The following is a 12,202-nucleotide window of genomic DNA, read 5'->3' as shown; positions in this document are numbered from 1 at the left end:
AAAAAAAAAAAAAAAAAAAAAAAAAAAAAAAAAAAAAGGCAAAAAAAACAAAAAAACAAAAAACTGAAACTCCCTCTTCTCAAATCACATTCCCTTTGTCTGCCAGTGCCCATCTAACGTGGCAATTCTTCCCATTTGCCATGGAGCTTCCTTTGCTCCTGTACTGCAGAGGTGCTTCTCCAACAAATTCAGAGAGAACCCATGCAGCTGTCATGAGCTGAGGATGCCCCAAGCAGCCAGGAGGTGTTTGAAACTGGTAATACCTTGTCCTTGTTAATACATGTGATTAGCAAGCTTTAGGACGTTAGAATTCTTTAATTGCAAATATTCTGAAATTAAACCCTCCATTCTAGAAGGCAATCACAAAACAAAATCTTGTAAAACATGCTAGAAGGGGAAGGGTAGAGGAGGTGGCCAACATTTATTGTGCAATGGCTCCCAGTGCTTTGCACTGAATTGGCTGTGAACTTATGTTAAGCCTGTGGTTGGATCACAGCCACATGCAGTAACCAAAGTGACTGCCAAAGTATGCAGAAAATCGTACACACGCACCCTGGCCCCACATGCCTGTCAAGCCATCTTTCTTCTTTCTATTCTATCGAAGGGGGTTTACATCAGTAACCCAGCTCTACCAACGGATTCCAGACAGACCCAGCCCGTACTGCCTGAACCACCCTCTACCAGAGGGAGAGAACACCACCCCCAAAAGGCCAGCAACATCTGCCAGTTGGCTATATGATCTCCTTTGAGAAAACAAACACTCAGTTCTTTGTCTGTTTTCTTGTTTTACAATTATTTACTCTGCCCACAGGAATCTGATGGGTTTTAGAACACTCGACTCAATGGCGTTATCCATCTTTCCATCACTGTGGTATCAGAGAATAATACCACAACCTAACAATCCAGACCTTGAGAAGAAAATATTTTCTGAGAGTTTCTTCAAAGAGAATCCATGAAATAATTTTGACTTTACATGTTCTAAGTAAGGGATTTCAGATGCAAAGAATAATCTCTGGAACCCTTAAGCTTTCCCAGTTCCACTTTTCAGTTGGCAGATGCCTGTCCTCCTTTACCCCAAAATCTTGCAAAATACTTTTGGGTATCTCTGTTGGTTTGCCAAGCTATGCTATGCTGTAGACAAAATTAACTTCTTAAACTTTGGCATGTGAATGCTTGAAACAAAACAGTTTTAAAATATCTCTGCCATAGCACAGACTGGGTGGCTGGGCTCCAGTAGACTCAGGACAGAATCAAATTATTGTAACCCAAGTTCCAATCCCCCTTGAGGTTCCCACACTGCCACTGCTAGACCTGAACGCCCTGAGAGAGAAACATGCCTTGTTTCATACAGTACAGGTCTAGCACAAAGAAGCCTCTGTAAAAGTTTGTTGTTTAAAAGAACAAGATGGACACTGTATCACATTAACAGTAAGATCTGTGTCAGGGTGGGTGCGGTGGCTCACGCCTGTAATCCCAGCACTTTGGGAGGCCAGGACGGGCAGATCACTTGAGGTCAGCAGTTCAAGACCAGCCTGGCCAACATGATGAAACCCTGTCTCTACTAAAAATACAAAAAAAAAAGTTAGCCAGGCAATGGTAGCATGTGCCTGTAATCCCAGCTGCCAGGGAGGCTGAGGCACGAAAATCGCTTGAACTCGGGAGGCGGAGGTTGCAGTGAGCAGAGATCGTGCCACTGCACTCTAGCCTGGGCGACAGAGCACGCTCTGTCTCGGGAAAAAAAAAAAGATCTGTGTCAACTGTAAAGGTCTCTGTAATTGTCGCTGGAGCAAGGGATATTCTATTTTCGCACTCCATTAAGTTACATAAAGAAAAGATTGTGAACAACAAAACAAGCCAGTCTAATCATTTGTAATAGTTTCTACAGGCTCTCCCCAAGAATATTATTTTTGGTCCTTCTAAAATATAACTAAAAAGAAAAGTTTAAAATCCCCAGCACATGATTTACTCCTTTAAAAGCAGTATTTATAGACAAGGAGAGCACAGACCAAATCAATGTTAAAAATTAAAGGGGAAAAAGAGGTGCACATCTGAGGGTTTAAGTCATTGCTATCCAAAGCCCCCCTAGTTCAGTTCTTGATCTCCAAATCCTGAGGGAAGGTAAATTTTGGGTGAGGGATTATGCCTCAGCTACTCTGGTATTTATAAAACATTTTGGTAGGTGCTCTGCCAAGCAGTCTATAATTAGTGAATATGCCTCAGAAACATAAAGTGAACTCAAAGAGTTTCAAATGCCAACAGCCAGCCCCCTGAATACCGAGCTAAGTGTCACAGGGCTGCCACCATCTAGATAACTTGGTGCTGGGTGCCCTGCCACGGTGCACACATGTGCACATGCACATACCAGTTCTGAAGAGTCTTTTTTTAAACCTCTAATGGCTTGACCTCAACACCTGTTACACTTCCTGAAGACAGGCTCTGGAGCTCCACTTGTTCCTCGCATGCGGCTGCACTTTCTAGGAACGACCGCACACACACAGACGCTGGCCAGCTGCCAAGGCGGGGGCAGCCCAGCCGCCTCGGGCCTGAACTTTCCCAGCACTGTCAGGGCAGGATCCCGCTATGAGCTGACTCAGCGGCCGGTATGGAACTCTGCCAACCACACAGCAGTGCGGGGGCAGCCGGCAACTCACAGATGTTTTGCTAAACCAAAGCAATCAGTGGGAGGCGGGTCTGGGCTGGCGGCCAGGGTGCTGCTGTCGTGGAAGTTGGGATTCTCTGATTCTAGTCCTAGCTCTGCCACTATCTCCCTGGGTGATGTGAGCGAAAACCTCTGTGTATCTCAGTACCTCTCCCTCTTCAGAGGCATGTCTGTGTGATGCAGGAAAGGGTGGCACTGTTTACATAAAAGAGCTCCCCAGGCACTATTACCTACCATGTGCCTGGCACTAGACAGGCTTTCACGTGTGCTAGTTCAGTTAATCCTTACAACATCCATGGGAGGCACTGGCATTCTTTTTATTTCACAGATGTGAAGACACAGGTTCAAAGCAATTCAGAACCCTACTCAAAGATCACAAGGGCAACATTTGGAAGTGATGGAATTTGAACCCCACTTCTGGCTGCAAAAACTATTGTTGTAAAACTCAGATCTACTGTACAGACCTCCTGATCCAAGATGTTTGATTTTTCAGGTTCCAAAGGACCTTTCTTACATGACTTCTCAGTTGCCCTGTGAAAACCCACAGCTTTTCACAAATGATATCTAAACAGTACCACTGGATCACAAGAAGTGTGTGTGCTTCTGCAGGGTACCCATGAACTCCCTTCCTAAGCACCAACAAGTCACTTAACCTGGGACAACTTATCATCACTCCCATCCTTTGGGCGAGGAAAAACTATATTGTGAGTCACAAAGAGAAGAGGAATCACAAGTCAAAGGCTTGGTTGAGAACAGATTCCCTAGGCTCCACCCTCCAAGATAATTCATTAGGATTCTGCAATCTGTATTTTTTAAAAAGCTCCCTCAGCCATTTGGAAGTCACTTCAGCTTTCCTTGACTAAAAAGGAAATTTTGAGGTCTACCCTTCCCTGTTGTCAAGGGGATGTAAGAGTGAAATGAAATCATGTCTACAAGGCTCTCTGTTGGAAAATATACGCAACGCAAGTGCTTCTTGTCAGCTGTGTTTAGCTCCAAAACAACCAACTGTCCTTCAAGAGGGTTAGCCTGAAGCTAAAAAACTGTTTTAGGCAAGAATGTTCTTTTACATTACTATTACAAAACATTATTATTAGAAAAGCTGCAATTAGTCACACATCTCATTTTAGATATTCCTCACAACACTGTTGCAACTTCATCTTTCCTTTAAAAAACGAGATTGTATTGACATTCTTTCACATCAAACTTGGAAAAACCTATATTAAGAGTAACATACAGGCCGGGGGCAGTGGCTTATGCCTGTAATCCCAACACTTTGGGAGGCTGAGGCAGGCAGATCATGAGGTCAGGAGATCGAGACCATCTTGGCTAACATGGTGAAACACCATCTCTGCTGAAAATGCAAAAAATTAGCCAGGCATAGTGGCATGCGTCTATAGTCCCAGCTACTCAGGAAACTGAGGCAGGAGAATCACTTGAACCCGGAAGGTGGAGGTTGCAGTGAGCCGAGATCATGCCACTGCACTCCAGCCTGGGCGACACAGTGAGACTCCATCAAAAAAAAAAAAAAGAGTAACATGCATTTCATTGCTTTAACGAAGAAAATATTAAATAAGAAAAAAATCCAAAGTCTATTCATGTCTAGGCTGTCAGTCACTGAAGTGGGATGAGAAGGCACAGACTGGCACAGCCCCTGACCCTATCAGTCCATTACCCCTTTCCGGCCTTTAAGAAGAACAAATGACCTCCAATACCAGAAAGACTGACCTGCTTGAGCTGCTCATCCAGATTCCAGTTTGGCTGCCCTGCTGTGGAGACAGAAGGTAGGGCCTTGGAAGCATCTTTGGTATGGTCTTCTTTAGCTTGTTGTCCATGTGGTGGCAGCCCTGGTGCTGGAAGTAGATTGGACATGGGTGCCACTCTGGGATCTTGGCGAGCTACTTTCTGCACATGAAAATATTTTGAAGCAGCCTGGGTTTCTTTCTCAGCCACCTCCGCAACTTCATCATCCCCATCCTCATCTTCCAAACCTCCATCCTCTTCCTCAGGCTCTGAGTTCACGTTGCCCCGTTCAAAGACTTGGGCCACTGCTGTGGTGGGTGGAACTCTGGCTAAGGGACCTAAGGGAGTGCTGCCAGAAGGCCTCCCAGGTGTGGCAGAAAGGAGAGTCGGCTGTGTGACCAGCTTTTGGGCATACAAGAACTGGGCTTCTCTCATCTGCTGGCCCTGCTTCTCTCTGGCATCCATCTGCAGAGGAGCCAGGTGTGGCTGCTTCTGTTGCTGTTGCTGCTGCTGCTGCTGCTGTTGCTGCTGCTGCTGCTGCTGCTGCTGCTGAAGTGGTTCCATTATTGCCTCAAGCTTCACCCACAGAGTGGCATGACTCTGAACCTGGGCACAGCCCACCAGGCACACTGGGTCTAAACCTTAGTGATTAACAGAAACCACAGAGAAGGAGAGGGAAAAAACAACTATGTAAAACAGGTATAAAAAGGTTTCCTTTTCTCCAGTAGAGGGCCATGAGTTCTGAACGCTAAACATATGCTCCTAAACCTGAGTTTTAAGATGAGTGAGTGGTGGGGTAGGAAAAGGTGTGAAGAAGAGAAACAGGATCTAAGAGGGGAAATAGGGAATGAATCTCAGTAGTAGTAGCAGACTGTTGAGGGCTTTAAAAGAAGAACATCCAGCCAATATCTAGTCTGCTAACGTGTGTTCTGATCTCTCTTCCTCTACATTATCAAACATTAATCTGTTACTGAATTAATGTCACTGAACATTAATTACTGAAAAGGTAACTGGGTTTGCTCTGTAGCAAAAGCTGTAATTATGCAAACAATAATAATAAAGGAAAAGAAGGGCCTACCCGCAAAAGAGAGAATATGTTCCCAAGCCCACAGGAGAAAGATATCACCTCTGAGCTACACACAGAACTATCAGGCAGACAGGTTTACTCTCACAGAAAAAGCAAGACCAAGCAAGCTGCTCTTGGGTTTAAACTTTTCAAATTTCCCTGATCAAATTGCCAGCCTGCTTGTTGAGTGGACTGAGCCATACTAACTGGATATCATAGCCTCAAAAAGAATCCAATTTCAACAACATGAAAGAAACACGCAAGAAGGCAAGAGTCTCAAATTGCAATCGTCACTCAAAAGCAAACAGGGGAATTCCTCTGGAGATTTTAAAGTTAATTAATTTGAAACAGATATCAACATTGTCTGAACAAGTTAATGCTGCTTCTTTTTTATAAACAGCCAAGTAAAATTCTTCACATCCCCTTTCTTTCTGATTCATTTCTACTATGATATTCTCTGACAAATACAAAAGAAAAGGCTTTCGGGCCAAAAGCATTCTGGGGCAGGTTTATCTGCATTCTTACCAATCAGTCTCCAAACACACATCACTTTCACACCCTCTTCTCCCTTAATTCCCCCACCTCTCCCCTGCAGGCCCTCACCCCCAACAAACTTCACTTGAGTGATGTTTCTTCAGCAAGTCTCCATAACTGAACGGATTACTATGCAAGGGCAAATTTTAGGTGAACAGGACTTGCAACATGGCGTACAATTTTGTCATCACATGAAAGAAGCTGCAGTGCACATGTTGGGACTTGATATCTGCATTGTTCCAGTGTTTTAGGATTGGGTCGAAAGACAAAAAACAAAGTGTCTTTAGCATCTTCAAAAATTCACGGAGAAGTAATCACATCTTTAGCAATAAAAACTGCTTGGATTTAAGATTTTTTTCCAGGTTAGAGTAAAAAAGGGTACAATTTTTAAAGCTAGGCCAATTAGTAGTGATTAAACATTCTCATTTTCTGTTTATCTTATAGCCCTGTTTGTGCCTTTTGTGTTCTGTGAAAGATTCGCATTCCAATTTGCCTCTTACTGCCTTTACTTCCTCTCTTGGCACTTTAGAAAGTGTGAGTTACGCTTGCAGCCATACTTTCATTCTGCTTTAGCTCTTCTTACAGTGTAAAAAAGCATGACAAGATTTACATCCACATTAAATTCAGTTGGCAAAAGTGTTCATTTAAAATGAAAACAATTTGGGTCAAAGAAAATTACAGAATAAAGCAAATAATTCGGTGTTCATTTTAAATGTCCTCACAGTCATTACAGCCAATCAATCACGATTGGAATAATTTCTCAACCAAGTCCTGCCAGTCACTGAACAACTGCTTCTTGTCTTGTGGCACCATCTTCTCTGAATGCTGTCCCCAGCAGAGGGGGAGGTGTCCCTCCCACAGCCTCTTATAGTAAGACTGAGATGACTCAGTTCTACAACTCAATAGACACACCGTCCCCCAAAGTGCCCATCTTCCCGCAGTCCTTAAGCAGCCAGCGATCCAAACAATGCCACCTGCCTACATTTGGAGAACTTATGTCTCAAATCTAAACCTCTTCATCCCTTCACACGGGCCCCTCCCCCATTTCCCCTAAAGTTCCCGGACCACCAAGCCGGGTGCAACGGACTGCCTGCAGCTTTGAACCCGGCCTGCCGACCATTCCCCTACCTTTGCTGCCGGATTCGTTTGGCCCCAGGCCCCTGTAAGCCCCACAGCACACCTCCCCGGTCACCCCTGCACGCCTCCCCCCATTCTTTATTCACCTCCCCCCATTTAGCCCTATCACTTTTACCTCTACCAACCCTCCCAGTCAATCCGCTGGCTCTTCTCCGATGGCCCCCGCCCCACCTATCTGCGCCCACTTAGCTCCAGGGCCCCTCACCCTTCTTATCGCTTTATCTCAAATGCCCTAATGGGCACAGGGCGCTCGGGGCTCTCGCGGCGCTCTCACTTTCCTTCGCGGTCCCCGCGCCCCCGGCCCGCGCCTTCCCCTCTCTCTCCACACCTGCCTCGGCTCCTGGCCTCGGCCCCTCCACCTGCCGCAGCCTCCCCTCCCGCCGTGCCTGAGGGAGCCGGGACCCGCACCACTTACCTGTGCGGGGCGCTCCGGGTTTTCGGTCGGCGGAGGAGGAGGCGGCCGCTCAGGCCCCGGCGCGGCAGCTGCGTCTCGGACTCCTCCGCAGCCGGGGGCCACAGCCGGGGCGGGGCCCGCACCGGGAAGCGGCGCCGCGGCGGCCGAACCGGCCCCGGCCAGGGGCAGGGGCGACGGCCGGCCAGGGGCGGACCGCGGGCCGGGGCGCGGGGGGCGGGGGAAGGGCCCCGGGGCCACGGGGGCGGGGCGGGGCCCGCAAGCCGGAAGCCCACTAGAAAAGGGACCGGGTTTGGGGGCGGCGGGGGGGTGGACGTGGGACGAGGCGGAAGTGAGTCCTAAGGACGGCGCCGCCCGACTGAGTCGTGGGAGGAAGCGAATGGAAGCGGGCGGAAGCTTCGGCCAATGGCAAAGTGCGGACACAGAGGGGTTCCGGTGTGAGCACTTACGCGGGGAGTTGAAAAGAGCCGGGGTGGAGATAGTGTTCTCCGAGCGTTTTCTGTTGCGGAGGTTGGTGTGGCTCGGGCGGTTGGCTGGGAGGAAAGTCACTAAAGAGCAGAGGAGTGTAGGATTCGGTCCACTACTCAGTCTCCTGCCTTCAAGCCCGTCTTTTTCAGGGGTTCCCGTGTTTAGATCAGCTTGTCTCTAAACTTCTCCGCTCCTTCCTGGGATAGAGACCTGGCTGTCCTGAGAATGTTGCGTCCCTTGAAAGCTTCTCACGTGAATTAGTATTCTCAGGTCTCAGTTTCCAGAGGTCGGGATTATGTGCCAGATGCTGTCACCTCTTGTAAAAACACTTGCTTCTCCAACCCCTCCTCTTAGACTCTGTCACCTATTTCACGCCGTTTGGAGATAATCTGCCAATCTGTGTATCCAGCTCCTTGTCTATCTCCCGTCTGACCATCTTCTTTGATAATTTCAGAGCCTTTGTGGCCAACCCGTTCAATATCGGGCCTCGTCTTTAGCGACCCTTATATCTGCCTCCCAATACCAATCAAAACCTGGACCTTGTCCCTCGAAACGCTATACTCAGTAATTTGAACAATGCTTTTTTCAACCACAGCCTGCTATTCTCTCAGCTTGACTACTTCTGAACTATAGGCCTGATGCAATAGCTCATGCCTGTAATTTCAGCACTTTGGAAGGCTGAGGCAGGCGGATCTCTTGGGCTCAGTAGTTGGAGAGCAGCCTGGGAAACAAGGCGAAACCCCATCTCTACAAAAAATATAAAAATTAATGAGGCGTTTTGGCGCATGCCTGTGGTCTCATCTACTCGGGAGGCCGAGATGGGAGATAACCTGAGCCCAGGAGAGGCGGAGGTTGCAGTGAGCCATGATTGTGCTACTGCACTCCAGCCTGGGTGACACAGACACTGTTCCCCCCCGCCCCCCCCCCAAAATAGAATGACAGCATAACTGTATAAATGTTATTTCCCTTTTTTTTTTTTTTTAGAAGGAGTCTTGCTCTGTCGCCCAGGCTGGAGTGCAGTGGCGCAACCTCAGCTCACTGCAACCTCCACCTCCCAGGTTCAAGCAGTTCTCCTGCCTCAGCCTCTCGAGTAGCTAGGATTACAGGTGTGCGCCACCAAGCCAGCTAATTTTTGCATTTTTAGTAGAGACAGGTTGTGCCGTGTTGGCCAGGCTGGTCTCGAACTCCTGAACTCAGGTGATCGGCCTGCCTCGGCCTCCCATAGTGCTGGGATTACAGGTGTAAGCCACTGCACCCAGCCTCTTCTTTCACTTTATCAGAGCAGAGCATCTAATCGGTTGAAATCCTCTACGTTATGTCTTATCCATTAATCCCCTCTTCGCTTCCTTCCTTATCCATTTTAGATTCAGTGGTACATTATTGCAGTCCTGCCCCTACTTAATCCCACCACAACACTCCCTTTTCCCTAACGAAATCCCTCACCCTGGATGGACCTATGTGTTTCTCCTTGCTTGTACCTTGTCATAGAAATTTGTCCTGTTGCTGGGCGCGGTGGCTCACACCTGTAATCCGAACACTTTGGGAGGCCAAGGTGGGCGGATCACGAGGTCAGAAGTTAGAGACCAGCCTGGCCAGTATGGTGAAACCCCATCTATACTAAAAATACTAAAATTAGCTGGGTGTAGTGGCGCATGCCTGTAATCCCAGCTACTTGAGAAGCTGAGGCAGAAGAATTTCTTGACCCTGGAAGGCGGAGGTTGCAGTGAGCCGATATCGCGCCACTGCACTCCAGTCTGGGCAACAGAGCTAGATTCCATCTCAAAAAAAAAAAAATTTGTCCTTTTGAGGCCGGGTACGATGGCTCACGCCTGTAATCCCAGCACTTTGGGAGTCCAAGGCCGGTGAATCACCTGAGGTCAGGAGTTTGAGACCAGCCTGACCAACATGGTGAAACCCTGTCTACTAAAAATACAAAAATTAGCCGGGCATGGTGGCGAAGACCTGTAATCCCTGCTACTCCAGAGGCTGAGGCAGGAGAGCTTGAACCTGGGAGGCGGAGGTTGCAGTGAGCTGAGATTGCGCCATTGCACTCCAGCCTGGGCAACAAGAACAAAACTCCACCTCAAAAAAAAAAAAAGAAAAAGAAAGTTGTCCTGCTGAACAGATTGGCATCACTACATTAATAATTATCAACTTTAAATGGACTGTGGGCCTGGTGCGGTGGCTCACACCTGTAATCTCAGCACTTTGGGAGGCTGAGGTGGGTGGATCGTGAGGTCAGGAGTTGGAGACCAGCCTGGCCAACATGGTGGAACATGGTGAGACCATGCTGGCCAACGTGGTCTCTATTAAAAATACAAAAGTTAGCTGAGCGCAGTGGCAGGCTCTTGTAGTCCCAGCTACTTGGGAGGCTGAGGCAGGAGGATTGCTTGAACCCGGGAGGTGGAGGTTGCAGTGAGCTGAGATCGCGTCACTGCACTCCAGCCTGGGTGACAGAGCAAGACTCCATCTCAAAAAAAAAAAAAAGACTGTGAACTGTGACTAGAAATTTCATTATCTTTTTCTAGTCAACTTGCTCTCCACGATCTCTACAAATCTCTGATCTATACCCATACCACTTCCCCTGATTTCCTTATATAAGTAACAGAAAATGTAGAATGTCCTGAAATCGAGAAACCTACTTACTTGCGTTCCCATCTTGTCCTTCCCTCCTATTTATTCAATCAAAAATATTCACTGAAGTCCCATTATGTGCCAGACCAGGCACTCATGTAGGTGCTTACTGAGCAATGGACAAAACAAAAAAATTCCCTGCTTGCAAGTATCTTTACTAGTTCGGGGAGAGAAAACAAGTATATAACGTCAGGAATATATGCTATGAAAAACAGCAGAGTAGGGATTAGACAGTGGTGTCAGGTAGCTGCTGTTTTAGATGTTAGGGAAGAATTTATAAGGATCCCTTAAGCAGAAACTGGAATTGACTTAATGGGCAGGAGCCATGTAGATATCTAGGGGAAGAGTGTTCCAGGCAGAGGAGATAGCAAATTCAAATGCCCTGGGGCAAGAGCCTGCTTGAGGTGCTATAGGAATAGCAAGGAGATCACTGTGTTGATTCAGAGTGAGTGACAGGGAGAGTGCTAAGAGACCAGATAAAAGAGGTAGCTGGGGCCTTATCAATTATGGCAACAATTTTGCCCATCACCACTGAAAGCCCTGGAGAGTTTTGAACAGAAGAGTGACTTAATCAGATTTATATCTCTAAAGGGATCATTCTAGCTGTTGTGTTGAGAATAGACTACAAGGGTAGAGGGGTAAGAGTAGAAGCACTAATCTTGGCAGAAGATGATGGTGGCCTGAACTAGGTAACAGCAGTGGAGGTAGTGATAAGTGGTTAGATTCCAGGTGTATTTTGAAAGTGGAGCTGGCTGAGCGAGCCAGCGAGTGCAGTGGGTCACGCCTGTAATCCCAACACTATGGGAGGCTGAGATGGGTGGATCGCTTGAGCCTAAGAGTTCGAGAACAGTCTGGGTTACATGGTGAAACTCCATCTCTATCAGTAAATACAAAAATTAGCCAGGTGTGATGGTGTGTGCCTATAGTCCCAACTAGTCAGGGGGCTGAGATGGGAGGATGGCTTGAGCCCAGGAGATGGAGGCTGTAGTGAGCCATGATCGTGCCACTGCACTCCAGCCTAGGCAACAGAGAGAGACCTTGTCTCAAAAATAATAACTAAATAAAAAGATAAGGACGTGGAACCATCAAGATTTGCTGATGGATTGGTTATATAGACTAGAGAAGAGGGTGAAGGATGATGCCAAGGTTTTTGGCCCAAGTAATTGTTAGAATAGTGGTATAATTTACTGACCTAAGGAATACCAGCAGAAGCCAACACCAATGGAATGTCAGCAATAAAAAGGAATAAAGTATTGATATATACAACAAGTAGGCATTATAACTGCATAATAATGAAAGGATTATGCCAAGTTAAGTAAGTCAGTCTCAAATGACACTCATGCAAATATTGAAATTATAGTTTGGAGAGTAAGTCAGTCTGCCAGGAGCTAAGGGGGTGGAGGGAATGACTGAAGAGACAGCAAAAAGGAGGATTTTAGGGTGATGGAACTCTTTTGAATCTGATTGTGGTAGTAGTTACCTGAATCTGTACATGTGTTAAAATCCATAGGACTATATATAACAAAAATAAAGTCAATTTTATTGTATGAAG

General features: G+C 47.0%; 1 protein-coding gene across 3 annotated transcripts in view; it reads right to left on the bottom strand.

The window, feature by feature from the left end:
* The window catches only part of ARID3B (AT-rich interaction domain 3B), a 64,040-nt gene extending 56,344 nt beyond the window's left edge, over window positions 1-7,696 (bottom strand). For all 3 annotated transcript variants that reach the window (XM_017874932.1, XM_017874933.1, XM_017874935.1), the window contains exons 1-2: window positions 7,552-7,696; window positions 4,385-5,040 (exon numbers count right to left, since the gene is read on the bottom strand). In XM_017874932.1, the coding sequence (XP_017730421.1) occupies window positions 4,385-4,963 (579 nt within the window). In that variant the 5' untranslated portion in view covers window positions 4,964-5,040; window positions 7,552-7,696. The remainder of the gene's footprint in view (window positions 1-4,384; window positions 5,041-7,551) is intronic.
* Between the last annotated feature and the right edge of the window lie 4,506 nt (window positions 7,697-12,202).

Source organism: Rhinopithecus bieti, unplaced genomic scaffold, assembly GCF_001698545.2.
Source record: "Rhinopithecus bieti isolate Rb0 unplaced genomic scaffold, ASM169854v2 scaffold_9693, whole genome shotgun sequence".
NCBI lineage: Eukaryota > Metazoa > Chordata > Mammalia > Primates > Cercopithecidae > Rhinopithecus > Rhinopithecus bieti.
The sequence above is the reverse complement of the archived record's forward strand: the minus strand, read 5'-3'. Positions and strand labels throughout refer to the sequence as shown.